This window comes from Aspergillus ochraceoroseus, assembly GCF_002846915.1.
Source record: "Aspergillus ochraceoroseus IBT 24754 chromosome Unknown P175scaffold_2, whole genome shotgun sequence".
NCBI classification, from domain to species: Eukaryota; Fungi; Ascomycota; class Eurotiomycetes; order Eurotiales; family Aspergillaceae; genus Aspergillus; species Aspergillus ochraceoroseus.
Window position 1 is genome coordinate 1,250,589 of NW_024468477.1, and position 25,359 is coordinate 1,275,947.

The 25,359-nt window shown below is 48.5% G+C and overlaps 14 protein-coding genes across 14 annotated transcripts; 8 read left to right on the forward strand and 6 right to left on the reverse strand.

Annotated features, from left to right (window-relative positions):
• The first annotated feature begins 119 nt into the window (after nt 1–119).
• Nucleotides 120–3,775, forward strand: P175DRAFT_0453220 (RNA-binding ribosome biosynthesis protein MAK21). Its single transcript, XM_040894540.1, has 4 exons — nt 120–901; nt 958–2,072; nt 2,153–2,690; nt 2,767–3,775. The coding sequence occupies exons 1-4, from the start codon at nt 128–130 to the stop codon at nt 3,679–3,681; spliced, it is 3,342 nt and encodes a 1,113-aa protein (XP_040753964.1). The 5' UTR covers nt 120–127; the 3' UTR covers nt 3,682–3,775.
• A 656-nt stretch (nt 3,776–4,431) lies between these two features.
• P175DRAFT_0137782 (putative neutral amino acid permease) lies at nt 4,432–6,453 on the forward strand. The gene is made up of 5 exons (XM_040892412.1): nt 4,432–4,481; nt 4,631–4,948; nt 5,021–5,163; nt 5,232–5,358; nt 5,421–6,453. The coding sequence occupies exons 2-5, from the start codon at nt 4,745–4,747 to the stop codon at nt 6,381–6,383; spliced, it is 1,437 nt and encodes a 478-aa protein (XP_040753965.1). The 5' UTR covers nt 4,432–4,481; nt 4,631–4,744; the 3' UTR covers nt 6,384–6,453.
• Nucleotides 6,454–7,189: 736 nt separating this feature from the next.
• Nucleotides 7,190–8,800, forward strand: P175DRAFT_0521718 (glycine decarboxylase subunit T; the record flags this gene model as incomplete). The annotated part of the gene is made up of 2 exons (XM_040899219.1): nt 7,190–7,605; nt 7,704–8,800. 2 exons carry the CDS (start codon nt 7,190–7,192, stop codon nt 8,773–8,775), a joined length of 1,488 nt encoding a protein of 495 aa, XP_040753966.1. The 3' UTR covers nt 8,776–8,800.
• Nucleotides 8,801–9,065: 265 nt separating this feature from the next.
• Nucleotides 9,066–11,761, reverse strand: P175DRAFT_0453228 (glycoside hydrolase family 92 protein). Its single transcript, XM_040894541.1, has 5 exons — nt 11,692–11,761; nt 10,985–11,628; nt 10,612–10,934; nt 10,410–10,549; nt 9,066–10,362 (listed from the first exon to the last, which is right to left on the reverse strand). The coding sequence occupies exons 2-5, from the start codon at nt 11,591–11,593 to the stop codon at nt 9,221–9,223; spliced, it is 2,214 nt and encodes a 737-aa protein (XP_040753967.1). The 5' UTR covers nt 11,594–11,628; nt 11,692–11,761; the 3' UTR covers nt 9,066–9,220.
• Nucleotides 11,762–12,634: 873 nt separating this feature from the next.
• Nucleotides 12,635–14,044, forward strand: P175DRAFT_0499101 (PaaI family thioesterase). The gene is made up of 3 exons (XM_040896659.1): nt 12,635–12,974; nt 13,049–13,764; nt 13,827–14,044. The coding sequence occupies exons 1-3, from the start codon at nt 12,818–12,820 to the stop codon at nt 13,857–13,859; spliced, it is 906 nt and encodes a 301-aa protein (XP_040753968.1). The 5' UTR covers nt 12,635–12,817; the 3' UTR covers nt 13,860–14,044.
• A 149-nt stretch (nt 14,045–14,193) lies between these two features.
• P175DRAFT_0499102 (H(+)-transporting V1 sector ATPase subunit C) lies at nt 14,194–16,022 on the forward strand. Its single transcript, XM_040896660.1, has 5 exons — nt 14,194–14,662; nt 14,746–14,840; nt 14,916–15,007; nt 15,079–15,571; nt 15,627–16,022. The coding sequence occupies exons 1-5, from the start codon at nt 14,362–14,364 to the stop codon at nt 15,819–15,821; spliced, it is 1,176 nt and encodes a 391-aa protein (XP_040753969.1). The 5' UTR covers nt 14,194–14,361; the 3' UTR covers nt 15,822–16,022.
• Nucleotides 16,023–16,207: 185 nt separating this feature from the next.
• On the reverse strand, nt 16,208–17,059 carry P175DRAFT_0521722 (adenylyl-sulfate kinase). The gene is made up of 2 exons (XM_040899220.1): nt 16,976–17,059; nt 16,208–16,886 (listed from the first exon to the last, which is right to left on the reverse strand). The coding sequence occupies exons 1-2, from the start codon at nt 16,981–16,983 to the stop codon at nt 16,259–16,261; spliced, it is 636 nt and encodes a 211-aa protein (XP_040753970.1). The 5' UTR covers nt 16,984–17,059; the 3' UTR covers nt 16,208–16,258.
• Nucleotides 17,060–17,298: 239 nt separating this feature from the next.
• Nucleotides 17,299–18,832, reverse strand: P175DRAFT_0473781 (uncharacterized protein; the record flags this gene model as incomplete). The annotated part of the gene is made up of 2 exons (XM_040895185.1): nt 17,299–18,476; nt 18,560–18,832. 2 exons carry the CDS (start codon nt 18,830–18,832, stop codon nt 17,442–17,444), a joined length of 1,308 nt encoding a protein of 435 aa, XP_040753971.1. The 3' UTR covers nt 17,299–17,441.
• A 686-nt stretch (nt 18,833–19,518) lies between these two features.
• On the reverse strand, nt 19,519–20,812 carry P175DRAFT_0529647 (uncharacterized protein; the record flags this gene model as incomplete). Its single annotated transcript, XM_040899704.1, has 3 exons — nt 19,519–20,444; nt 20,476–20,514; nt 20,575–20,812. 3 exons carry the CDS (start codon nt 20,810–20,812, stop codon nt 19,519–19,521), a joined length of 1,203 nt encoding a protein of 400 aa, XP_040753972.1.
• A 90-nt stretch (nt 20,813–20,902) lies between these two features.
• Nucleotides 20,903–21,920, reverse strand: P175DRAFT_0499103 (uncharacterized protein). The gene is made up of 3 exons (XM_040896661.1): nt 21,772–21,920; nt 21,488–21,674; nt 20,903–21,424 (listed from the first exon to the last, which is right to left on the reverse strand). Exons 2-3 carry the CDS (start codon nt 21,501–21,503, stop codon nt 21,276–21,278), a joined length of 165 nt encoding a protein of 54 aa, XP_040753973.1. The 5' UTR covers nt 21,504–21,674; nt 21,772–21,920; the 3' UTR covers nt 20,903–21,275.
• Nucleotides 21,799–22,113, forward strand: P175DRAFT_0529649 (uncharacterized protein; the record flags this gene model as incomplete). The annotated part of the gene is made up of 1 exon (XM_040899705.1): nt 21,799–22,113. The coding sequence occupies one exon, from the start codon at nt 21,799–21,801 to the stop codon at nt 22,111–22,113; it is 315 nt and encodes a 104-aa protein (XP_040753974.1).
• P175DRAFT_0499104 (uncharacterized protein) lies at nt 21,853–23,264 on the forward strand. The gene is made up of 2 exons (XM_040896662.1): nt 21,853–22,166; nt 22,359–23,264. Exons 1-2 carry the CDS (start codon nt 22,136–22,138, stop codon nt 22,943–22,945), a joined length of 618 nt encoding a protein of 205 aa, XP_040753975.1. The 5' UTR covers nt 21,853–22,135; the 3' UTR covers nt 22,946–23,264.
• Nucleotides 23,265–23,523: 259 nt separating this feature from the next.
• P175DRAFT_0473785 (SUMO family protein SMT3) lies at nt 23,524–24,268 on the reverse strand. Its single transcript, XM_040895186.1, has 3 exons — nt 24,177–24,268; nt 23,804–24,073; nt 23,524–23,694 (listed from the first exon to the last, which is right to left on the reverse strand). Exons 2-3 carry the CDS (start codon nt 24,020–24,022, stop codon nt 23,638–23,640), a joined length of 276 nt encoding a protein of 91 aa, XP_040753976.1. The 5' UTR covers nt 24,023–24,073; nt 24,177–24,268; the 3' UTR covers nt 23,524–23,637.
• A 198-nt stretch (nt 24,269–24,466) lies between these two features.
• On the forward strand, nt 24,467–25,347 carry P175DRAFT_0499105 (uncharacterized protein). Its single transcript, XM_040896663.1, has one exon. The coding sequence runs from the start codon at nt 24,854–24,856 to the stop codon at nt 25,016–25,018; it is 165 nt and encodes a 54-aa protein (XP_040753977.1). The 5' UTR covers nt 24,467–24,853; the 3' UTR covers nt 25,019–25,347.
• Nucleotides 25,348–25,359: the final 12 nt, after the last annotated feature.

Sequence of the window (25,359 nt, forward strand, 5' to 3'; positions counted from 1 at the left end):
GAAAACGAGGTCGGATATTCGGCAGTATATTAGTCCGGCGGCATGTTTTCGGGCGGCAGAAAAAAAAAAGTCAAGGAAGAAAAAAGAGATGAAATTCAATCAAACTCCAGTAGCCAAGGATATAACCATGGCAAAAGGCAAGGGAAAGCGCTCTACCGGGGCGAATTCGATTCCTGTGAAAGGTGGAGTCGCCGACACTAACTCCAACCCTGGAGCAGATGCTTCACTCCAGATCGAGGAGAGTGCATTCGCCGGTCTCCGCCAAAAGATTGAGCAGAGGTTGAAGGAGAGTGCAACCAAACAGAAATCGAAGAACACCAAATCGAACACGGCTCCCAATGATAGTGCGAAGAAAGATGACAAAAATGTTTCGAAGCCCGGCCAAAAACCAGCAGCCCATTCCGACAAAAACGTCAAAGGGAAAAAGCGGGACCGCAACGGGGAGGTAATTGCTAGAGAAGAGAAAAAGAAAGCTAGCAACCCCAAGCCATCTAAGGGGGATGATGGAGATGAGGCTGATACTCTTCGACAAGAAATCCTGGCTCTTGGGGGGACCGAGGAAGACTTTGAGCTCCTCGCCGGAGTCGATTCTGAGGATGAGGTAGAAGAGGTGGCAGATACTTCAAAGAAATCGAAAACTCGATCAAGTGAGGATTCTCTGCGAAAAGAGTTGTCGACTATTCTTGCTGCCGCTGGCCAGATTGTCCCAGATGATATTGAAGATGAGGAAGTAGAAGAGGAAGATGAAGCAGAGGAAGAGGAGGAGGAAGAGGAGGAATCTTCAGCGGAGAACGACACATCCAATGATGAAACTGCAGTCCAGGAAATAAAGCAGTCGAATGCAAAGCCGCCTAAACAGGAAATCCCTGAGCCCGTCTTCCCCAAGGAATTCTCGAAGCTTGTGAGTGCTTTTTGACTCTATTTGATTGACGAGGCGCTAACTAGAGATTGTTATAGACTGTCCGGCCGAGATCCGATTGGTATATGGCTCAACTCGCCCCCGTCTCAACAAAAAAAGCGGCTGGACTGCCTCGACATGTGGTGGATACGGTTTACAAGTATGCTGTATCACTACTTGAGAAGGAGAACAAGATGTATGCGGACGCCCAGCAGGCTTCGGCATCTTCGTCTTACAAGTTCTACTCTACTATCATGTCATCCGGAACTCTTAGTGATAAGATTTCAGCACTGACACTGGCCGTGCAGGAGTCTCCCTTGCATAACACCAAGGCATTGGAGAACCTCATCGCCCTTGGAAAGAAGCGTAGCCGTGCTCAGGCAGTAGAAGTGCTTCGTTCGTTGAAAGATATGTTTGCCCAGGGCACCCTTCTCCCAAACGATCGCAGATTGCGTTCATTTGCAAACCAACCCTCTCTTGTCGCTGCCTTCAGCGGCGCAGGAAACAGATGGTCCGAGGGATCTCCACTCCCAGGTGGTCTCCAAAACAGCCACTTGATTGTGTGGGCGTACGAACACTTTCTTAAAGACCAGTATTTCGAGGTCCTTAAAATTCTGGAAGTGTGGTGCAATGACGAGATTGAGTTTTCTCGCACCAGGGCAGTGAGTTACGTCTACGAGTTGCTTAAAGAGAAGCCAGAGCAGGAAGCCAATCTCTTGCGATTGCTCGTCAACAAACTGGGCGATACATCCAAAAAAATTGCGTCTCGAGCTTCCTATCTGCTGCTGCAGCTTGAACAAGCTCATCCTTTGATGAAACCGACGGTCATCAAGGCAGTCGAGGAAGTGTTGTTCCGGCCAGGCCAAAGTCAGCACGCCAAGTACTATGCGATCATCACTCTGAATCAAACGGTGTTGAGCTTGAAGGAGGAAGAAGTTGCAATTCAACTGCTTGATATTTACTTTTCCCTCTTTGTCGCGCTGCTTAAGCCTACCAAGGAGGTTAAATCCAAGGGAGGCAAGAAGCATGGCAAGTTTGGGAAGAAAAACCACAAAGGAAAAGATGCCCTCGAAAAGGGACAGGCCCAAACTGAGGAAATGCAGGACAAGTTGGTCTCTGGAGTGTTGACTGGTGTAAACCGGGCTTATCCATTTACAAGCTCTGATACTGAACGGTATGAAACCAAACTCTGGAGGGGAAAAAAAAAAAGAAAAGAACAAAGAAAACAAAACTGATGCTAACACATGTGTTTAGGCTGGCAAAGCACATCGATACTCTTTTCCGCATTACGCACTCTTCCAACTTCAACACGAGTATTCAAGCTCTCATGCTAATCCAACAGTTGACATCATCTCACCAGGTGTCAACCGACCGCTTTTACCGTACTCTCTACGAATCCCTTCTTGACCCTCGGGTAGTTACCTCGTCCAAACAGCCTTTGTACCTTAATCTCCTATTCAAGGCACTTAAGAATGATGTCAATGACCGACGGATCAAGGCATTTGTAAAACGAATAGTGCAGGTCCTTGGATTGCACCAGCCGGCCTTTATATGCGGTGTCTTTTATCTGATCCGCGAACTGGAAAAGACCTTTATCGGTCTCCAGTCGCTCTTTGATCAGCCGGAAGACAACGAGAGCGATGAAGAGGAGGTATTCAGGGATGTTCCGGACGAGGATGATGAGGTGCAACCAGCGGTGGAGGAGAAACCCAAAAAGCGATCCAACGGCTACGATCCCCGCAAACGAGACCCCGAACACAGCAATGCTGACAAGACTTGTCTCTGGGAATTGGTGAGTTTTTTTTTTCCTTCCCCCCTCAGGCCATTGACTGTCGATTACGATTGCATACTGATTCGGCTACAAATAGCTACCTTACTTGTCCCACTTCCACCCATCTGTGTCAGTGAACGCATCACATCTACTGGAGCACCAGCAGATGAGCGGAAAGCCCGACATGACATTGCACACTTTGACTCACTTCCTGGACCGATTCGTTTACCGCGCGCCCAAGGCGGCGGCAGCTACCCGCGGCTCTTCCATCATGCAACCGCTTGCTGGCAGCGATGCGAAGGATCGGTTCTTGGCTTCCGCGAAGCAGCAGCAGCAGCTACCGCTCAACTCGGAGGCGTTTTGGCGGAAGAAGGCCGAAGACGTGGCGGTGGAAGATGCCTTCTTCCACGAGTACTTTAACCGACTCGGGAAGGAGAAGGAGAAGGCTCAGAAGAAGAAGACCGGGGGCGCCGGAGACGAGGATGAAGAAGATGCAGAAGAGCCCAGCGATGCCGAGTCGGAGATCTGGAAAGCTCTCGTTGACTCTCGACCAGACCTGGAGGCTGGAGATGAGAGTGAAGATGACGTTGATCTGGACGATTTGGAGTCTGCCTACGATCAAGATGAGGATGAGGAAGGCGGAGATGATGATGAAGTCATCTTCAATGACGAGTCCGACGAAGATATGGAGGATGCTGGCGAGGTGGAGGCGGAGGAATGGGCTGGCCTCGAGGAGTCCGCTCCGAAGTCCAAGGCTGGCAAGGGCCGGGCTACCAAGGAAGATGAGTTCGAGGATGAGGACGACTTCGACATGGATGTTTCAGACGAAGAGGCGTTCCTCGACAGCGACGAGGAACTGCCGTCGGATCTGGAAGTCGGAGGCGGAGTGGAACTCCCGAAGGACGAGGACAAGTCGGATCGGAAGAAGCGCCGTAAACTCAAGCATCTCCCAACGTTTGCTTCGGTGGATGACTACGCGGCATTGCTTGCGGGGGAAGATGAGGGGATGTAAGAAGGGAAGGAGGAGAGGAAGGAGGAGGAGCAGCAGCAGTATTTGGTATATTATTTTGATAGGTTGGTGGCTGCCTATAGATCATAAAATTCATTCCCTGTGCATATTCTCTTTCTTGACTATTCATTTTCACTTGGTGGTAACTAAGAGGTTAAGATTAGATTTATTGGGCGTACATGACATCACCTTTGATTATCCACCCTTGGATCTTGGTATGGATTAATATACATCTATATTAGTTATTCATTCATTTTTTGGATGGATATGATCTTTATAAGTATCATTAAGCTCTGAATGTACAGAGTATGTGAACATCCCGGATGCGGGGCGATAATCCGCCTCAAAGAATCCCAAATTCCTTCTCTTTCCCCCCCCGGCAGAGAGGCATGGGAACTTCCATGGGTTCTTGGGTTACAATGCTTCAGATTCACCAATTATATCCTATCAAAAGAATGGGGTCTTCGCACTTGGACCGTGGAAACTGCATTCGAGATGATGAATGCGGGTTCGTTTTGGGCGAGAGTACCTGTCCTGAAACCCTGTATTCCAGACCTATTATTATTCCTCTCTATTATTGATGGCTAACGGACTCTCCGAGCACGTCATGATTTGAATTTTCATTTTCTCCTCTTTTCTTTCTTTGTGATGGCCTTTCAAGTCTCTTGGGGTTGCTTCTGGGTTTCTTGAGGTCTCTGTCATCTCCACTCCCAATCCGTCTTACTAGATTTTCTCCTCCTCCTCCTCCTCTCTCCAGTCCTTGTCGTGCAGAGTTTTTGCTCCTCCAGTTATTTCCATCAGAGGTAATTCAGTTGCATTTTAAATCGCCCCCGTTTTCTTCGTTTCTCGTGGATCTCTCGATATTTTGACCCGTTCGCTGTCTTCCGCTCTACATCCCATCCTCTCATACATACTCCGTACTAATTTACGACATTCCCCCCCCCCCCTATAGTCGTTCTGCACAGTTACCAACAGAAAACAAGTACATGCATCCGAAGGCCCCTAGGTCCTGTTTTTTGCTCTATTCACCAACTCCCCACGACCCCCGGTTCGTCCGCGCGATAAAATGGCGGGATTCGAAGCAGAAAAGGCCGTCGAGTACGACCGTCGGTCGTTGGCCTCAGAACAGCGAGCCGCCAAGTTGAAGGACCCTGAAAGTCAACCGCAATCAACAGGCTTGCTATCTGATTCTGAATCTGGGGAGGTTGGTCGACAAATTGAAATGGAGACTGAGAATTCCATCAAGTATCGGACTTGTAGCTGGCAGAAGGTATGGTACACCCACACATATTTTGTCAACGAAATGGCCCTTTCATATACTAATTGACTTGCGTACCTCTAGACGGCTGCTTTACTGTTCTCCGAGTATATTTGTCTGGCAATCATGTCGTTTCCGTGGTCTTACTCCGTCCTGGGTCTCGTTCCCGGGTTGATCTTGACTGTGGTCATCGCGTTCATCGTGCTTTATACTTCACTTGTTGTCTGGTATGGAATGCGTCACCTATGAACTGTGTTTGCGCAGAGACTGGGTAGGCGCTAACATCATCATCTAGGCGGTTTTGTCTGCGCCATCCCCATGTGCGCGATGTCTGCGACATTGGCCAACATCTCTTCTGGGGCTCCAAGATCGCTTGGTACCTGACTGCCGTCATGTTCTTGTTGAATAACACTTTCATTCAGGTACTTGATCTCTCAATGCCCCTTCATCGTCTGCAGACGATGATTTCCTAACTTCCATCTAGGGTTTGCATTGCTTAGTCGGTGCGGAATATCTCAACACGATCACCGGTCATTCGACCTGCAGTATCGTGTTTTCCCTCGTGACTGCAATCATATCCTTGGTTTTTTCGCTTCCTCGTACATTCAATACCCTGTCCAAAATCGCGACATTATCTGCAATTACTACCTTCATTTCCGTCATGCTGGCTGTCATCTTCTCGGCAATTGAGGATCACCCAGCTGGCTACACCCCGGCCCTTGGTAGCCCGATCTTCACGGCAACCCCCTTGAAAGGGACCACATTTGTCTCGGGTATGAATGCTTTCTTGAACATTAGTTACACATTTATCGGCCAGATCACATTACCAAGTTTTATTGCGGAGATGAAGGAACCCAGGGACTTCTGGAAGTCTGTCACCGCTGTCACTATCGCAGAAATCATCGTGTTCAGCTTGGTTGGGTCCATAGTCTATGTCTATACCGGAAACCAATACATGACAGCCCCAGCCTTCGGTTCCCTCGGTAATGAGACGTACAAGAAAATCTCATTCTCGTTTATGATCCCAACCTTGATCTTTTTGGGTGTTCTGTATGCCTCGGTCTCTGCCCGGTTCCTGTTCTTCCGCATTTTCGAGGGTACTCGCCACAAGGGTAACCATACCGTTGTCGGCTGGCTGAGCTGGGCTGGCATTCTAGCCGGTTTATGGATTTTGGCGTTCATCATTGCAGAGGTTATTCCGTTCTTCTCCGATCTCCTTTCCATCATGAGTTCACTTTTTGATTCTTTCTTTGGATTCATCTTCTGGGGAGTGGCCTACCTCCGCATGAGATATGATGACCATGGACCACATTTTTATAAGAATCGGGGGATTCGTGGCTGGATCGGCGCGATTGTCAACGTTGCTTTAATTCTCATCGGATTTTATTTCCTGGGGCCTGGAACTTACGTAAGTTATCGACTTCTCCAAAAGCCTAGGATTCACTAATGGCGGATTTATATATATATATATAGGCATCTATTGAGAGCGTGATCCAGAATTATGAGGCTGGAACGGTAGGAAGTGCTTTCTCCTGTGCGGACAACGGACTCTAATGACGATCTATTTTATGACCCCTTGAGTTCAATTACATTTTGCTTTTTTCCCCCTCTCTCTTTCCTAGGCCATGGAAATCGTGCGGAGATGGATGTTTCTGACATGTGAATACACGGCCCTGGGGGCTGTTGACGACTGATTTGAAGGATGATTGATGTGCTAGAAATGGCCCCTTGTTATGTTTCCCTCTCCTTAGTACACACATTTCTTTCCTTTATATAGCGGATACTTCTCTGAGGCTCAGAGTCTCCTCACTCATATACCGAACAAATACAAGAATTGCAACAGGCAAGAAGCCCCCGAACCCGGCGGCAGGGCTGTATGTAATATGTGATTCGGAGAACTCACTACTCCGAAGGCGGAACCGAGGAGGAAATTCTCGATAGCACTGGATGTTATCCCCAGTAAACCGTCTGCGTATCCCGGTTTCCTGCAGACTCCAAGTGGATATTTATCATGATAGAGACAACTCAACTAGAGAACCATACAGTCGTAGAGACTGATGTCTCGAGTAGAATCGTAAAGTACTGTCGATGGCTTCGTATACAGAGGAGCACTGGGAAATTCCCGCGGGATTCCCCTATCGCCACGTGACTTTACCGATCCCCTCATGAAGCTTTCTCGGAGCTCATCTGCTGTTCTTCGTTTCTTCTTTTTCTCCCTCTTTCCTTCTCTCAATTCCATCTAAATCCTCCATAATGTCTGCCGTACGACCCCTGCGAAGAGGCCTTCACCTCCTTGGATCGAGGTCCATCTCTCAATCTGCCCCTGTTGGCGTCAATGGCTCTCTGGCTTTGGCCCCGCGCCAGTTTGCTTCTCCGCGCGAGGCCCGCCGCGCTCTCCGCTTGCCCGCTGCTGGACGACCAGTGCTCTCTCCTGCTGCTGCTGCTGCCACCATCACTGTGCCCGTCAATGCGGGCGTGAGATATGCCTCTTCTGAAGCTCCGTCCGGTCCTCTGCGCAAGACACAGCTGTATGACTTGCACGTCGCCAAGGGCGCCAAAATGGTCCCCTTTGCGGGATTCTCCATGCCCTTGCAGTATTCCGATCTCAGCCATGTTGAAAGCCACAAGTGGACGAGAGAGAAGGCCAGTTTGTTCGATGTCAGCCATATGTATGTTTTTCCCTTTGCTTTCTGTTCGAAATGTGAATCCTCTTTCCCCCCCCCTTTTTCCCGAGAATTCACTTTTTTTAACCTATGTGATAAATTAGGGTTCAACACCAGCTCAGTGGCCCAGGCGCCCTCGAGCTTCTCATGAAAGTCACCCCTTCATCCCTTGACAAGCTCACAAACAACTCATCCACCCTCTCTTGTCTTCTGGAACCCGGAACCGGCGGTATCATTGACGACACCGTCATCACCCGCCGCTCCGAGGACTCCTTCTACTTCGTCACCAACGCCGGTCGTCGCGACGAGGACCTGGCCTTCCTCTCTGCCGAAATCAACGCCTACAAGGCCACCCACGGTCCCGAATCCCTTGTCTGGGAGATTCTCGAAGACCGTGCCCTGATCGCCCTGCAGGGTCCCCAGGCCGCTGCAGCCCTGCAACCCCTCATCCACGGCACCGGTACCGACCCAGCCGCCGACCTGAGCACCCTGTACTTCGGCAACTGCCGCTCTCTCTACCTCACTCTCCCCGACGGCTCGCGCACCCCGCACCCACTCCTCATCTCCCGCACAGGCTACACCGGCGAAGATGGCTTCGAGATCTCCATCCCCACCGCCGGCGCCGCCTCCCTCCCAGACCAAGTCACCGAGCTCCTCCTCTCCAACCCAGACCAGGTGCGTCTTGCGGGACTCGCCGCCCGCGACTCCCTCCGCCTCGAAGCCGGAATGTGTCTTTACGGCCACGACATCTCCACCGCCGTGACCCCCCCCACCGCCGCTCTGGGCTGGGTCGTCGGCAAGGACCGCCGCGACCTGGGGTCCGCAACAGGCGCCGGCTCCTTCAACGGCGCCGAGACCATCCTGCCGCAGCTCGCTTCCCCGGGGAAAACGCTCACGCAGCGCCGTGTCGGATTCACAGTCGAGAAGGGCTCGCCTGCACGCGAGGGCGCCGTCATCGTCGCCTTGAACGATGAATCGCGGACCCCGATCGGTGTCGTTACCTCGGGTTTGCCCAGTCCTTCTCTAGGCGGAGTCAATATCGCCATGGGATATATTCAACAGGGCATGCATAAGAAGGGAACAGAGGTTGGTGTCCTCGTGCGGAACAAGCTTCGTAAGGCTACTGTTGCTAGTATGCCTTGGATAGAGAGCAAGTTCTATCGCCCTAAGGCTTAGAGCTCTTTTTTTTTTTTTTTTTTTTGTTTTGGTCCCCCTTTTTACCTGATTTCGATTTCAGCTACTACCCCCGGCATATCACACATATGGCTGATGATATTCAATGTATATACTACGATTCCCCCGCCATTTTTTTTTTTTTTTTTTTTTTTTACCTCATGAAAGTTGTCTGGATCTATGGGCTCAACCCGTTCTTGTGTTTTTTACTACTCATTTACCTTCAACGGACTCATAATAAAAGTGCGAATAAATGATGAACCTCTTTTTTTTTTTTTTTTTTTTTTCCCCTTCAAATCGTTCTCCCTAGCAATATAACGGTGATTGGTGTTGGAAGCATGGATGTCACGTGCCAATCCAGACCCTAAAACCACCCACCCAAGACGATGAACGCTCGTGTGAAGTACACTGATATCCTCGGCTCTACTCGAATCGCCCATCCTGAAAATCAAAAAGTAGACACCTCTGCGCCTGACAAAGACGGCGGGATATCCTGCGCCCCAGTCCCCCATTGGCTCTCGTTCCGGCCTAAGACGAGAACAAGCTCTCTTCCCTGCGTGAAGAAGTCGTGCCCAATCCAATTCTTCGTGTACGATTTTCCATCCAATGTAGCAGACTGGATGTAGATATTTTGGTATGAGGGATCAAAGTTCACGGTACGGATGGTCGCGTTGCGGCCAGTGACGGGGGATGTGATGCGAACAGACTCAAAAAAGGGGGTGGTAATCAGATACACGTTCTGGCCGGGGTTTGGGAAAAGACCCATCATGGTCATCGCAACAAATGAGCCCATAGCACCGGAATCATCATTTCCAGGTAATCCAGTGGGACTAGGATCGAAGAAGCGTGGAATGTAGAAGTGGGCGCGGGAAGTCGACTTTCCGGGGCGCCCCGCATAATGGTACTGAAAAACGGTGAGGAAGGCCGGTTCATTGCCGATATACGTAATGCCTTTATCGTGAAGGAAGTCGAGACGACGGACAAATTGGGAGGGACCACCCAGAAGAGTAATCAGTGCAGCCATGTCATGGGGTACGAAGAATTGGTACTCCCAAATGCTCGATTCAAAGGTCTCCGCTGCATTGTTCTGGAGAGAGCATGACCTCCCGCTAGTATCGATGTTAGAGCATGTTATCGGATCCTGGAACCCCCATGTCCCATTCAGGTACTTTGGTTGGAAGAAGCCTTTAAAGCCGGTATCAGTTCCGGAAAGGAAAGAGGTCTGATCAGCCCTGAAGAGATTCCGCCAGAATCTCGAAGTCCCTTCATACTTTTCTGCATCACCGGTCTTCTTGAGACCCCGGGCCATCTGAGAAATAGTGAAATCGTTATATGAATACTCCAAGGTGCGGGAGATGCTCCGCGTCATAGTTCCAAAGCCGATATAATCGAAATCTTCCACTGGGATATAGTTGAGCGATTTCCAACTCTCTAACCCTCCTCGACCTTCATTTGACCAGTCATATGGCTCTTCCTCGGCATCTTTCTTGACAGCCGCATATCCAGCTTCCCAATCAATCCCCTCGGATACTCCTTTCAAAAATGCATCGGCGAGGACCACATCTGCGTTAGAACCGCCCTGCGTGAAACCTACGACGGTTAGCATCAATCTACACAGGAAAAGGGTGGTAACATACCTTTACAGAACGACATACGGCAATCTGGGAGCCAACCTAGATGCTGCTGGGTGTCAATCAGAGAACGGACTATTTTAGCTACTGTCGAAGGATCTACGAGAGTTAAAAACGGTAACTGAGATCGGAATAAATCCCAAATACTATTGACTTGTTAGAAACAGCCCATTCACACGGCCGAAAAAAAAAAAAAAAAAAACCATACCAGTAGAAGGAATCAAAGTATGGCTCTGAGCTCTTCCAGAGTGGGTTTTCTCCGGTGTAATCTTGGGGATTGATCATAGTCCGGTAGATACCACTGTAAAAGTTGGTTAATACGGAGGAGTTGATTCCTGTCTTCGATACTCGGATAGGAGCGAGCTTTTTTCTCCACTGCTCGACTGCTGCTGATCGGACGGCATCAAAGTCAAAGGTAGGAATTTCGTTCTCAGCATTTCTACATGCCTGATCAGTGCTAATAAAGCTCACGCCAACTCTGGCTTTGATCGTGTGGGTTGTTTGTGGATTAAATCGAACAAAACCACCACCCTAGGATTATCAGTCGCAAATTTGGTTTAGAGCTTGGTAGAAGATCATACCGGGAGAGGATAGCCATTGATGCTCCGGGAGACTGTCAAGTTCTTCACATTTGTGCTTGCTCGCGAGTTGACGAATATTCCATTGTCGCGCATTCCAGCATCACTTTCGAAATCGGCACAGAAGTATGGAACATAAGACCCACTTCCAAAACTTGGTAAGAAACGAGCATTTCCTGCTAGGCGACCTGTCGTTGCATCCACATGTATGGAACCGTTGTCTTGTCGGGAATCTGACAGATCAGTCAGATCCAGCAAGATCAAAGGACTCGATGGCTCTTTAGATGAGGTACGAAAGCGGAATAGCGACGTGTGCTGAGATGTGGTCATGTCAACTTGGATACCAGAGCTCATGGTTAGCGCGAAGTACCCAGGCTCCGCAACTACAGATCCCGGGTCGTAAGATGTTTTGCGTTCTTTTTTGGGGTAGACGCAGCCATTGACCTCATCGTCTTTGCAGGACACGTAGGGGAATAGAGGAAAGTTCCCGAGAGATGGAGAACCTCCAGTGCCAGAGTCATGTAAGCTGGAGAACCCAGTGATTTTACTGCCGTCCAGTGTGAACCCTCCCTGGTTGCTCTCGGAGTCCGTATCAGCAACAGCTTTAGCCATTCCGTACGGGAGAGACGCGCCCGCAAAGACATTTCCTGTGAATGGTTAGAATTTGTGAATTCAGTGAGTGATATGATAGGTAACCAAGAATATTTTACCTCCGTTCGCACTGCCAATGAGGGGATTAACATATTGCAATACATCATCATAGTCGTCGATGATAGAGGGATCGGAAGAGTTCACGGCCCAGACGACCGAAAGGGCCTGGAGGAGCGCGACAAGGAACGAGCAATTCATTGCAAACAACACTGTAGCTGATAGAAGAAGAAGCAACGAGGGGGGGGAGAGGCCAAAATGACCGTGTCACGGTTGTGCTTGGGAGGACCTGCTATGGAATGCGGGCAGGTATGTCTGGGGTTCGTAGGTACTAGCCGCTGCCCCATCGAGGGGGATCATATCAAATTTGAGGTTAACGGAAGGCATGTGGAATCAAGCGGACACCCCTGACGATCAATGGAGTCGATCATGGTAGGATTTTATTAAGACATGCAGCAAATGCTGCACAGTGCAGGGAGTGTAGGACGTGATTAAGTGCATCACAGTAACTAGTCGAGGCCAAGAGGACTAGGATCAAGGATGAGGAGAGGTAGGTTATAAGTAAATGATAATAAGGATAGTGAAAGGAAGGATGATGAAAAGAGGAGAGAGAGTTGAAGAAAGAGATGAGTTTGAAGTACTTCACCTGAGTATAATAGATTTGGTCAGGAATAATAACAACAACAAGCAATCCCTACTTAAGTACCATACTTCACTTTATTTGTTATTCAATGCTAATATTACCATAGTATCCAATAGCAGTACTTATAATAACATAATTGGGGGATAATAGAGATGTACTACCTAACTATAGCAACACAACATCTCGATCTTACAGAATCTCCAATAGTATCAAAATCTTATCACTGCTAATCAAATATCTTCATTCCAGTTCCTTTAATGACCCCCAGAATTCACATCTACAATGCATATCAACTGCATAAAATCAAATGTCAACCGAGGTTCTTTTGGTCTCCGCTTTCTCATGCACCAATCACTCGGTCCCGGACAACTTACTTAGGAATCTGTTCTGCTTCGATTCTACCGATATCTCAGGAACGGGGCAAACTACACTCATTATTGAACCGTTGAACAGGCTTTCGGACCATTATCCTCTTTCTGACCTTGTCTCAACCCCATTCGCTCTTTTGGTGCACTTTCTTTCTCCTCTCCAGCCCCTCCTTCACCATGCACGGAGTTGCATCCCCAACGTTTATTCGAACTGTCTCCACTGCGACCAGGCCCCAAGTTTCTCGCCTTCCTACTACAAAACGGTTGAGACACGCCGTGTCTTACCCAGTCCCTCGAGCTTCATCTTTTCCTCCCCGTCCATATTCCACGTCTGGTGCGTTTCCCCCACCCGCGCTCTTCTCTTTGCGTCGTCGGCGCAGCTAACCATTAGCGTTGATCCCGGGTTAGGTGCTGCTGTCCCGCCTCACTCCCCCAAACCTCGTTCACGTCTCCGTCGCTTTGTGGGATTTACCTCGATTGCTGCAATCGCATTTACTGCCGGACTAGCCTACCAAACACAAAAGACTGTATCTCGCATAATGACGGTTTCACTCCTGACAGACGAAGAAACCCTGACCGCATTCACCCCTCCCGATGAGTTCGCTCGAGAGGTCGAAAACCATATCCACAACCATCCCTTGGCTGTATCGCTACGGGAGGATCCTGCATTTGTCGAGTCGCGGCCTTATATGAAAATTCCCGAAAAGCTACGCCTTCGCAATCTCACTGCTGGCACCCTCTTAAACTCCGAGGGAATCGTCGTTCCGCCATATGTCTTTTGCGATGAGAAGTCCTTGGTCTCCATCATGTATCTCGGCCCGAACGTCTCCGGTCACCCGGGGATTGTTCACGGAGGACTTCTGGCCACGCTCCTGGATGAAGGCATGGGACGATGCTGCTTCCCTGTTCTCCCGAACAAGGTTGGCGTTACCGCTAACTTGAACATCGATTACCGTCGTCCGGCCATGGCTTCTTCCTACGTGGTGATGCGTGCCGAGGTGACCAAGGTGGAGGGCCGCAAAGCCTGGGTGGAGGGCCGCATTGAGACTTTACCCGAGGAGGGCCAGGAGCCAGTTGTTCTGGTGGAAGCAAAGGCTCTCTTCGTGGAGCCTAAACAAGCAGCGGTATGTTTTCACATTTTACACTCGTGGACTCTCTAGAACAGGGGACTAACAGGTTGTTTCAGGCCATGTCGAGTCTTTACAAGATCGCCAATTAGACGAAGTGTTTGATTTTCTTTATTAATACTACAAACATGGGAAGGGTATATAATTCTTGGGGGTTTTTAACTGGCGTCCGAGGAAGGAAATATTGGTGGTAATGTACATACATACATACATATACTTTGCTATACTAGATCGTGTAGAACCCCACGCTGCAAATGGGCGACGAAAGTGACCTTCCTTTTTTATTAAGGCATATTAAAGATATACATAAGTAAGTTCTTAAGGGGCCAATAAATTAAAAGATTACAATCTGTCAGGTCCCTAGATAGTAGTTTGCAGCAGGGAAACACACTAGTCCCCCCCCCTCCCTCCCCCGACCGCCTCCGCCAACGACCTCCCGCAGCTTCGGTGACACCTGGTAGAAGAAGAAGTACATCGTCACCTCGCCCCGTCCAACCTGCCACGGCCCTCATGTCCGCTTCCCCAAGCGCGGCAACTGGATCTTCCAATTTCTAACCTCGAAATATCCCCTCGTTTGCCCTCCTACCGCCCACCATGTCCAAATCAACCAAGTATCTCCTCATTTCTCTCCCCTCATCCATCACCCCCTCGCACCACCGCGACGATGCCCTTGACGCCATCACCACCACCGTCGCTCCAGAGAACGGATCGGTAGCCCAGTTCCCGATTCCAGAATTCAAGATCGGTACTCTCGATGCTCTGGTGCAGCAAGCCGACGAACTTGCTAAGCTTGAGACTGCCTGCCAGGGTGTCGTGGGCAAGGTCAGCGATGCGTTGAAGAATATCTTGGACGGAGATGAGGCGCAGATTGAGAAAATGAAGGCCGTGAATGATAGTACGTTTCTCTTTTTTAGATCATGTCTAGTCGGGTTTTTGGGGGGGGAGGGGGGACTGTTATGTATTAACCTCTTGAGCTAGAACCTGCGGATCAATATCTGCGCACCTTTTCTTGGAACAAAGTCAAGTATCGTGCCGATAAGCCGCTGGCAGAGATAATCGATCTTCTCCAGAAGGTCAGGTTCATATATATATATATATATATATATATATAATCCGTGATGTGGGTGTTGGGTGTTAACTTATCGCAGGAGGCAGCTAGCATCGATAATGACGTCCGATCGAAATACTCTCAGTACAACCAGGTCAAAAATACATTGGCCACTCTCCAACGGAAGCAGACGTGAGCTCGCCTTTCCCCCCCCCCTTTTTTTTTTGCTGAAATTATGAGACCCTCCCTAACTTTCTGATCAGAGGAAACCTATCCACCAAGTCCCTCGCCTCGGTAGTCGACCCCCGCACCATTGTTCAAAACTCAGAGTACCTTGAGACACATCTGGTCGCGGTCCCAGCCCAGCAAGTGAAGGAATTTCTCAAGACCTATGAGACTGTCGCACCCATGGTAGTGCCTCGATCGGCAAGCCTCGTGGCCTCGGATGATGAGTTTACCCTGTACGCCGTCACCGGATTCAAAAAGCATAGCGCAGAGTTCGTGCACAAGTGCCGTGAACAAAAGTGGATCCCCCGCGACTTCAAGTACGTCGAAGGCGGGAGAGAGGAGGAACGTAAAGAGGTCGAGCGGGTCGGGGGCGACGAGCGCAAGCTCTGGGGCGAGACCCTCCGACTGGGACGGACGGCGTGGAGCGAGGCTGTCATGGTATGGATGCACGTGCTTGTCCTGCGAGTGTTTGTGGAGACTGTGCTGCGGTACGGACTTCCGTTGGACTTTGTGTGCACGCTCATTCGCGTACGTTTTCTCTTCCAAAACCGTTCTGGAATCCTGGCATACTAATTCATTCCAGGCCCCGAGTACAAAACAAGCCGACAAGGCCAAGTATAACCTGGACGAGAAATACTCGTACCTGGCCGGGAATGCGTTCGGACGGGACAAGAAGGGCCGAGTCAAGAAAGATGACCCGAACGAGATGCATGCCGGTGGCGAGGGCAGTGGAGCAGAGTATACGCCGTACGTGTATTATGAATTCGAGTTCAATTAAGATACTGGGGTTGGGTTGTATTTGTTGATATTTAATTCTACCACTTGGATGGTTCGTTGAATACCTGCATTGATGTTGGTAGCGTACATAGCTTTGAACCGGTTTTCTTTCTCCTTTCACTACTTTGAAACCTTTATGCCAGCAAATATATAGAGTATATGAATTTCGTACGTGTTTATTGTATGCACAAACATAGATAGGTATATAGCAATCTATCTGCACTTCTATAAAACCCAGCAACACGTCAAGTCATCCAGTATCATGAGCCATGTCAAAACAACCATAAAAGAGAGAGAGAGAGAGAGAGAGAGAGAGAGAGAGGGAAAAAAAAAGTGTATATCCAAGAGAAAGAAAAGAGAAATGCACCCAAAAAAGGAACATAACGTAAAAAAAAAAAAAAAAAAAAAAAAAAGAGTTTCGTTGTTGTTGTTGTTTTTTTACTCCTTCTTAGGAGGCAAATAACCCTGCTCATCCAAATAAGCAATAATCTGCCTCACAGCCTCCTGCACGGGCAAATCATAGTTCTTAACATGGACTTCGGGCTTCAGCGGAGCCTCATAGGGCGAACTAATCCCGGTAAACTCCTTGATGATGCCCTCCCTGGCCTTCTTGTACAAGCCCTTGGGGTCCCGCTGCTCGGCAACCTCAATGGGGACATCGATGTAGACCTCGACGAAGGGCAACCCCGTTTGCTCGCCCGGGGTAGGCACCTCGTGCAGCTGGCGCGCGGTGTCGCGGTCGGCGCGGAAAGGCGAGATGAACGAGGTGATGGCGATGGTGGCGCTATCGGCGAAGAGCTTGGCGACTTCCGCGATCCGGCGGATGTTCTCGTTGCGGTCTTTCTCGCTGAATCCCAGGTCCTTGTTTAGGCCGAAGCGCACGTTGTCGCCGTCTAGGCGGTAGGCGGCGACCCCGCGATCGCGCAGGAGCTGGTGCTCCAGTTCCACTGCGATAGTGGACTTTCCGGATGCGGATAGGCCGGTCAGCCAGATTGTGAGGCCGCGTTGGTTGCGTAGCGTGCTGCGCTCTTCTCGTGTGAGGGCGCTGGCGTGGAAGGTGATGTTACTGGGAGGGGAGGGGTTGTTTGTTAGTTCATTTTGTTTTTGATGGTCGTTGTTGGAGAGGAGGAAGGGCACTGGGTTTAGAGCACATACGTGGCCATTTTGGTGGTGCTGAGCAAGGAATTTGGAGAGCAGGAAAAGTGCAATTGGAAAGACGAGAAAGAGGATGAGGATGAGGATGAGGAAGAGGGGGAAGAAAAGGGAGAAAACGTGGCTGGCCGCCGTTGTCGGCGGAGGGGGAGGGGAAATTGGCGGCGGAATGGGTTTTTTTTTTTTTTTTTTTTTTTTGCTGGGCTCACTATACTCCGTACAGGGTGAAGAATTAGGATGTAAAACCAAGGAAAGTAGATCCCGACTAGTTTTCTCTGTAAAATGACATTTCTCTAAAAAAAAAAACAATCTAATCCTGCCATCAAGCTCAATCCTATCATCCCTCGCACGCCAACGAAATCACGAAATCCGCTTCTTACCCAGATGATACACAATTCAGCGCCGTAAATAGTCTTTACTATTCATCAGTTAGCTAACTACCTTTCCCACCTTTGTCAGATACCACTCACTACGGCAAGCTAATTGGCGGTATTGGCTTGCCGTACTCCGTACACTCACTGCCTACGGAGTATTCTTCATCAAAACCGCCCGCAGCAGACGCATACCGTTCATTCGCCTGCTTGATGAACTCGTTTCTCTGTTCTTGAGCCAGGTCCCGAGCATTTCGATAAGCAGTTATACCTTGCTGAAAGGTCTCTGGGTCGCCAGATAATGCCCATTGTCCAAGTTGGGTCATCACATAATCGGGGTGATTGTCTGGGCTATTAGACCTAGAGCTCGTAGGATGGGTCGCGTATATACTGAGGAATCCAGATTGGTAGACAGAAATCATAGTATAGGCATTACCATCGTAATTGGCTGGCATGTTGGTGCTACTCTCATTCCCAAATTGCTGGAGAGAATGCATAGCCCGTGCCCCTAGAGCACCATCATAGCAGGCCTTGCCTCTTGCCGCAAGCATTGATCCAGCATGACCTTTGACTTCAATAAAAAAATTTGGAGCCATTGGACGGTTGCTCTGCTTTGATGGGATAATCTGGTCACTCAGCTGCTTCCGGATGACAGGGTTTAGCTGGTTTGGGGCTGCGCCGTGGTAAAAGTCGGGTATAGCAGAGGGCAGGGTGCCGTCAGTTAAAGGAGCAAGATTCTTAAATGGATATCCACCACCAGTTCGAGTAAATGGGGGTTTCTTGCCTTCAAGAATAGGAAGTATTTCCTTCATGACGAGTTGTTTCTCACCAGCCTCTGCATTAATTGTCGCGAATTCTGAATATTCCTTTTCCAAGGAGTCTGGTGGCAACATAAGTGAAGGTCGACGAATCAGTAATCTCCTCTGGATGTCTGCAAAGTTCCCTGGTTTGGATAGCCCAGTACTATCGGGGTATCTAGAGAATGGAGGATAAACACCATGGCTGATTAGATGATCCTGAAAATTCTCGTCATAATTCGTCGTGTGCTCAGCCGCCTTATCCCTAGGAGAGCGTCTCGAGCTAGTCTTTGTAGGACTCATGGAGATCTGGTAGCAGTGGGGTGGTTCCGGATACTAGGAGTAAATAACATACCAGTTAGTTAGTATATGATATCTGTTTGCTGAATAGGTATTCAGGGGGTTGGTAGTAAACCCACGTTTCTAATATCAGATAGATCCGGCCCTCCACGGTGGGAAAGTTTTCTAATCTCCCGCAAACAAGCAGCAGAGCAGTTACGCAGAAATTCAGAAGCAAAAGTATGAGAGAAAGAACGGGAGCCCCGGTTTGGAGAGAAGAGATTATTTCTGCGATTAACTTCTCTCAACGCGCCCTTGGTCAATCGTATCCTAGTTAATCTATCCCAAAATACCGGAGGAGGATGAAGAGGGTTTTTCTCTCGCTGTCGGTGCTGAATTTTGGAGGATGGCATAAGGGGGGGTAAAAGAGAGAGTAGAGTGGTGGAAGGAGAGGTTGGGAAGAATAGAATCAACTATCAGGTTGGAGGGCCCTTGATAAAGTGCTTGGAACAGACAGATCATGGTGGAATAAATATAGAACAAAGAGAAGCAGCATCAACACATATCAGGTTTCCATTCATTGAAGGTTCAATGGTTAGGAACCAATTATACCCCCCTCTATCAGTCATAAAGCAATGCACCTTTACTTGGCTACTGCATCATCTTCATAAGACATAGCTAAGGCTGTAGCGCGGTTAATTACTCCAAGACTAAGAAATAAGTGCATCATTCAAGCCTTTCAGTCTTTTTCGGGCCAATACATAGACGACAATAGTGGTTTTACATGTAAGCATACAAAATGAAAGGAAATAGGTAGTATTGTTCTAGACCCATTAAACCCCTTTACTCACAACTGAAAGTCAGAGCCATCCGAAACTCTTGATGTCTTTGAGAGATACCTGGAGAAAGTCCAGGGGTTTGAAGTGATAGGTTTGGTTCTACATGCAGCGGACCGTGTGTAGCAAGATTGGCTGGTGTAGAGACCGACAACAGACATGGAAAAATACTATTCGACCTGTGTTAGTATCCCCACCAGCCTCAAGTTCTTGTGACTAGTTAAAAAAATCACCATGTTAGAATAAAACCGCAAAGTCTCATCTCAAATATGAGCAGCAGCATCTTTGAACCGCTGAGACAGCTTATTGTCATAGTCCTCTTTATCTCGGAGCTTGGCAGCTATCACTTCCTCCACATTTGCGGCCCAATAGTCCGATACAACCCGCGAGAAATCCGAACTAACACGATGAGCGGACGCAAAGATGGGGTGGATATGCTGATGGAAAAGATTAAACAGGCCTTTCGGGCTGTCCAAGGCCTGGAAATACCAAAAGTTCCCAATTTGCCAACCTTTTCCCATAAGTTCTGTCCGATATAAGCAGGTGTTGGTTATACGTGGAAATGATTTCTCCTCCTCCTTACAAACATCCATAAACTCTTCATATGCCTGCCTAAAGGTGTCCAGGTGCTCGCCTGTTAGATCGTCTATAGAACGACCAGTCAACCAATACGGAGGACGTAGGGTTTCCGCCGGTAGAGAACATGCCCATTCGAGATCAACCACAAATTTGATATCCCAATTATTGTCAACAAAAATATTGCTTGGGTGGAGGTCTGTGAGTCTGTATAAGAAAGGTCCTTCGCGAAGCTCTCGGTTAGCGAAATGTGGCAGAAGCGCTTGCATGATAGTCAATCTTGCCATCTGGGCGCGACCATCGTCCGCGTCACTCAAGGAATTTGGTTGATATCGTATGCGACTATCATGACAAGATAAAAGATCTAGGTAGTATGCGTCCGCCGTGGAATAAGTCAAGCTTCGACCGATATTGGTTGCAATACCCGCATTTTCTAATTGATGAAGTCGAAGAGTAAGAGGACGGTTGGAAAGCTGCAAGATCCCATTCGTGTCTAACGTCCAAGATCCTATACGAGGCAGTGGCGTCCGACTCAAAGAGAGCATAATCCGAGATAGACCCCTAAAGAGGTTGATTCTTTTGTCTTGGCGATGACGATCTTCATCCCATGTCTCTGAGAGCGTTTGCACCTCTTGGTTAGTTACCAATGTAATCCATGACTAAGTATCCGTTTTCAAGCATAGCTGAACGGCGATGGCAAACATAGTAACAGGGCATGGTAGACCCCAAGAGCTATGATATACATCGTTTGATATACCAGAGGACCCTAGGTTTCCAAGGGCAGGTGTCCGAGGGACATAGGCCAAGGTGATATGACGCTATATTCTCGATATCGTCGCGACTGCTGTAAAGTGACACAAAGAATTCTATCCGCTGCTCGGGATAGCCTAGGTCAATGAGCATGTCCTCCTCTTGCTCGAGGGCTGACTCCAATGTGGTGGTACCCCGAAGAAGTGGAAGGGTGAACCCTTGACGAGCCATCATGATGTCGTTTTTATAAAGGTCTACATGTAAAACAACACGAATGCCACAATTGTTCGATTATTTAATGTAAATGGCCAAAACGATTGAGAATTTGTTTAACTTCAAAAGGCATTTTGGTGAGAGGTTCCTTTAGGCTGAACCCCTGAGGACAACACCAAAATAACTAAAATTACAAGTTACGCCTACCTAGGTACATAGCTTGCTTATCTTCTATCTCGTGTAGAGCCAAGGTACAACAGGTACGACGGCTGAAGCGCCTTGACATATTCCCAGGACCTACTCTGGGTGCCAACCAGCATCATCCCAATCCAGGATCGCTATTACATGGCCACTTTCGCCGACAAGGATTTCTGAGGAGCCAAATCAGCATGAGTAAAGATAATCTCATGGTTGGTTATTTAATAAAGGGCACGTTTTGCATAGTGCCGCAGGAGGTCTGGTGCTGTCTGGATGATATCTGCTAAGATGAGTTCATTGAACAACTGCTCGGAATCGAACTGGACACCTTCCAGGGACGCAAGCTGTGCGAGTATCGCTTTGCCGTGATCAACAGCCCCAGTATAGTCTCGCCTTTCAAGTTGCGTAGTTGGGAAACATAGCCATGAAGTTCTTTGGCAACGGTGAGCTTCTGAACAGGGTTCGGAGAATCCCAAGCTTCATCAAGCTGCTTACCAGGTGTATAGTCCATAATAATGGCCGTAACCCTACCGTCTTCCCAGCAGGTGCCATGAACTTTGGGTACAGGGATTATTTTGTTCGCAGCAAGGAAACGGAGAGCTTGTGGTCATGGAGGTTTGGCCCGGATTTTTCTTGCGGCCGAATAAAGAATGAATAACCCTCCCTTCTTCTATTTCGTCTGCTGTAAAGTATTTAGCGTCAGTTTTTCCAATAAAAGAAAAGTCTGGGGAGTTGTTCGTAGAGGTCTCTAGACAATGAAGTTGTGGTGGGATCTTTACATAACCAAATGGGAAACTGTGGTAGAAATGAGTAGAAGTCATTCTATCCTGTCCCTCCTCCCCCGACTACCTACTTCCTCAAGTCGCGAAGGAAACAACCGATCCCACTCCCTGGATCATGGAGAAAAACTCCATCTCCCTTCCAAAATCCAGACAGCGGCGATGGAGAATGTGGTATCCGGATTCTGCCACAGGCCAATTACGACACCCAACCAAACAAAGCGGGGTGGAATTTACTCGCAACTCCACGACTTGACGCCATTCATTATTTCACAGTCGACTATTAATAACTACAAGGGTATTATCGACTGGCAATCGACTCTGCTCATTCTCTGGGCCTGAGGGCTCTTGCAACGTTACTAACATGGCAACAAAGCCTAATCCGAGTGCTAAGGGTCCGTTTCTTCTACCTGTCTTTCTCTCTCTTCCCTTCTCACCTGCTCTCTCGCACAATTGAGTTCGTTTCACCTCTCTTGGTCTCTCGCAACCTCTTCTATTCATCCTTGCCTCATCTTGCTACCCGCATACTGCTGCTGCTGCGCATAGTGCCTTTTCTTTGCTAACCCCGCCTTCCATGTCTATTCCAGCCTCAACATCAGCTCTACAATCCTCCATCCGTGAACTATGTATCGGAGGCAAAGGCCCGATCCGGGACATCGCCCGTCCCTCAATACCTACCTCGGTGCCAAAGAAGAAGAAAGCTCCTGTCGTAGCCGACTCCTGGGAAGATGAGATGATAGACTCCTCCGCATCCGACTCAGAACCTCCACAGTCCCATCAAGACAATTCCTCGGATATGCTATCGATGTCCGCCCTAGTTGGGGCAGAGGGACCTCTCGACCCCCCACCTACCCCGATCTCTCCACAGACCTCTCACACATGGGCTGCTAATACGCCGGCGTACACTAGCACCGGTCCAGTCCCGTCTTCGCAGGATTCGTCAAACTTCCGGTCTTCTGCTTCGGCTCGTCGACCGGAGAAGCAGACCGCCGTTGCGAACAGGATGATTGCGGGGGCCTTGGGTCTTAGAGCTCCAAAGAGGACAGAGGAACAGCGGGCGTATGACCGGGCCGTGAAAGAGCAGGAAATTAGGCGGCGTAATAAAGAGAAGGAGGAGGCAGCTAGAGCCAAGGAAGAAGAGGAGAAAGCCAAGGCTGCTGTTTGGGATGACTGAATCCTTTTCTTTCTTTCTTTTTTTCTTTTTTCTGTTCGTTTCTATCTTTTTCCTCGTGGTACATTTCCTCTTCATTGTTTCGAAGGGGAGTTTAATGACGGAGTTGTGTTGCGGTATGTCTGTATTGTTTGTTATACGAGTATGGGATAATTCCGGGGTGCCACAGGGGATTTCTTGTCTTTTTTTAGGCTCCTCTTGTAAGACGCAAGAGAGATACTAAAAGATTATACATCGGCGTTGTGGGCTATTGCCATCGATAGAGAACCGGCCAATGGATAATATAATATGGCTCTAGAGTCCTAAGAGTCTTCAGGTAGCCCAATCGTTCTCTAGTAAAAAAGCGCAACATACTAGGTTCATAAGAGAGCAGACTCGGAATCTGCCGGCATTCACAGCTATCTTCTTTGGTATTCTCCTCTTATCTAAGTATCTCCTGGGTCCCCTTCAAAAAAGTCGAAATTCACAATTCACAAGACAGCCCCTTCCTCCCCACCCGGATCCGAGCCGAAGCTAGGTTCAAATATTGTAAACACCTAGGCGCCTATGTCTGGAATGCGACAATAAATAAATGGATAAATGAAAAGAAAAAGAAAAGAAAAAAGACAAAAAAAAAAAAAAAACTAAAAACGAACTTGACGGGAATAAACAGAAGTTAAAAAAGTATTCGTGATCTGAAATAGGTAGTAGTCTATTTAACCACCGATCTGTTCCTGGTGCACCTCGAGAGTATCGCCGTCGGCCATGTCGAGCTAAATTAGAACTGAATGTTAGGATCATATTCATTTCAACACCAACCCACAACGGGCCGTTGGTAAAACGAAAGAAAAACAAGAGAGACAATGTAAATAAGAGCCATACCGTGTCAGGGGTATCTTCTGGGCGAACACGAGTTCCATCGAATAGGAATCTGACAGTCGATGGCTGCTTTCCTTGGCGCTCGCAGAAAGCGTCCATGAGCTTTTTCAACTGTGTTGTGCGCTTGATCTTGAAAAACACTTCGTTGTTGTTATCCGTGACTTTGATGTTGAGATGCTCGACCGGAGCAGGGGCTTCGCCGCCGGGGACAGAGTCAGACATAGCTTCGGTTGGCGAAACGGAGGAAAGGGGGGAAATAGTTGCAGATTATCACTAATTTGGAGTGTTTCTATCAGCGTTGTTGGCGTTAAAGTCTCATTAATAGGATGCGGGGTAGAGCACGGAATGAGAGGTGGGCGAAAGAGGGGAGACTCACGGTTTGTTGAGAAGGAGCGGAATATGCGAGGCAGTAGGCGGTTAGCTAGGAGTTGAGGGGTATAAGAAGGGGACGGAAGGAAGAGAGGATGGGCGCTGAATATATGGTTGAAGTCAATGGATTTGAACGGAGGCGATGAGAAGGTGATCGAAGCCCCCACCAAGTTGAAGATGCGCGGAGAATCTATTTTTGCGGCGCAGGTTCGTTGTGGCTTTGAGAGGCTTCTTCTTTTTCTTCTTCTTCTTCTTCAGCACGACTATAGCCCGAAACCCTGAGACTACTTTTAATTCACCTCACAATCCCCTCACCTGCGGTCATTAATCAGTTCTTTTTTGGTCTCAGAATTTCTCTTCTCAACCACTATTAGTTGAATTTCATTATAGCCCTGGCTCGTTAAATGTTTCATTACTAGGATCTCAACACATCATGGTAGGATCTGGAGATATATATGTATATCTGAATTTATCAAGGAGTCCATTGGTAATAGGCAATAGGGAGACCTGAAGAGGGATCTAGCACACGATCCGCCGTGTCATCCACGAGCAGTAAGTTACTGTATCCATGCTATCGAACCCTTCCCAATAGGTGCTGAGAAACATCTGTAGTGCGCCATCCAAGGTAAAGGTCTCTATGGTTCGCTGTGAGCTTCAGAGTTAACTGGTGCAGCATGCTTGACCATGAACTCCTACCAAGAGGATAAATGCCAGTCCCAGATTAATGCCTTATACGAATGCTGTAATGCTTTCTACATAGAACGAGGCGAGGATGCGAAAACTCCTAGCTGCCCTAAACCTAGTTTGCTGAGGCTCCGAATGAAGCAACGCGACCAGAAGCACTCTTAGGGAGGCTATTGTGCTCCCTATATTAAGAGTGCTGGTGTTGCTCTTCTGCATATATCTATGCTTATGTATATAATCCGTGCTGTTATCATATATATCTGTTTCATTCGACCTATGCAGGATATGGATGTTGCGACGTTGCTGGTAGAGCCTTGAGAGAGGAGGGTGTACCAATTCCTTTGCAATCTGAGCTCTCATGTAAAGTGAAGAGCTAGGATATTTATAAGAATTGGCAGGATTGCTCTAAGACAATCTTGAGCACGCAGAGAGGCCGTTAGCCTGAACGAAGATTGAAGCGCTCGTTCCGAGACTCTAATGATTGCCTATTGACATTAATTAAGAAG

Bases quoted from the DNA above. Each gene is read 5' to 3' on its own strand.
- P175DRAFT_0453220 (XM_040894540.1), top strand. From the start codon at position 128: ATGGCAAAAGGCAAGGGAAAGCGCTCTACCGGGGCGAATTCGATTCCT. The intron at 2,073-2,152 runs GTATGAAACCAA...ACATGTGTTTAG, and splicing joins ACAAGCTCTGATACTGAACG to GCTGGCAAAGCACATCGATA. The intron at 2,691-2,766 runs GTGAGTTTTTTT...GGCTACAAATAG, and splicing joins AGACTTGTCTCTGGGAATTG to CTACCTTACTTGTCCCACTT.
- P175DRAFT_0137782 (XM_040892412.1), top strand. From the start codon at position 4,745: ATGGCGGGATTCGAAGCAGAAAAGGCCGTCGAGTACGACCGTCGGTCG. The intron at 4,949-5,020 runs GTATGGTACACC...GCGTACCTCTAG, and splicing joins GGACTTGTAGCTGGCAGAAG to ACGGCTGCTTTACTGTTCTC. The intron at 5,164-5,231 runs GTATGGAATGCG...ATCATCATCTAG, and splicing joins TATACTTCACTTGTTGTCTG to GCGGTTTTGTCTGCGCCATC.
- P175DRAFT_0453228 (XM_040894541.1), bottom strand. From the start codon at position 11,593: ATGGCTAAAGCTGTTGCTGATACGGACTCCGAGAGCAACCAGGGAGGG. The intron at 10,935-10,984 runs GTATGATCTTCT...TGATAATCCTAG, and splicing joins TCAATGGCTATCCTCTCCCG to GGTGGTGGTTTTGTTCGATT. The intron at 10,363-10,409 runs GTATGTTACCAC...TAACCGTCGTAG, and splicing joins CCGTATGTCGTTCTGTAAAG to GTTTCACGCAGGGCGGTTCT.
- P175DRAFT_0499101 (XM_040896659.1), top strand. From the start codon at position 12,818: ATGCACGGAGTTGCATCCCCAACGTTTATTCGAACTGTCTCCACTGCG. The intron at 12,975-13,048 runs GTGCGTTTCCCC...ATCCCGGGTTAG, and splicing joins CCGTCCATATTCCACGTCTG to GTGCTGCTGTCCCGCCTCAC. The intron at 13,765-13,826 runs GTATGTTTTCAC...AGGTTGTTTCAG, and splicing joins TGGAGCCTAAACAAGCAGCG to GCCATGTCGAGTCTTTACAA.
- P175DRAFT_0499102 (XM_040896660.1), top strand. From the start codon at position 14,362: ATGTCCAAATCAACCAAGTATCTCCTCATTTCTCTCCCCTCATCCATC. The intron at 14,663-14,745 runs GTACGTTTCTCT...CTCTTGAGCTAG, and splicing joins AATGAAGGCCGTGAATGATA to AACCTGCGGATCAATATCTG. The intron at 15,572-15,626 runs GTACGTTTTCTC...AATTCATTCCAG, and splicing joins TTGTGTGCACGCTCATTCGC to GCCCCGAGTACAAAACAAGC.
- P175DRAFT_0499104 (XM_040896662.1), top strand. From the start codon at position 22,136: ATGGCAACAAAGCCTAATCCGAGTGCTAAGG. The intron at 22,167-22,358 runs GTCCGTTTCTTC...TGTCTATTCCAG, and splicing joins GCCTAATCCGAGTGCTAAGG to CCTCAACATCAGCTCTACAA.
- P175DRAFT_0473785 (XM_040895186.1), bottom strand. From the start codon at position 24,022: ATGTCTGACTCTGTCCCCGGCGGCGAAGCCCCTGCTCCGGTCGAGCAT. The intron at 23,695-23,803 runs GTATGGCTCTTA...GTTCTAATTTAG, and splicing joins CAGAAGATACCCCTGACACG to CTCGACATGGCCGACGGCGA.
- P175DRAFT_0499105 (XM_040896663.1), top strand. From the start codon at position 24,854: ATGAACTCCTACCAAGAGGATAAATGCCAGTCCCAGATTAATGCCTTA.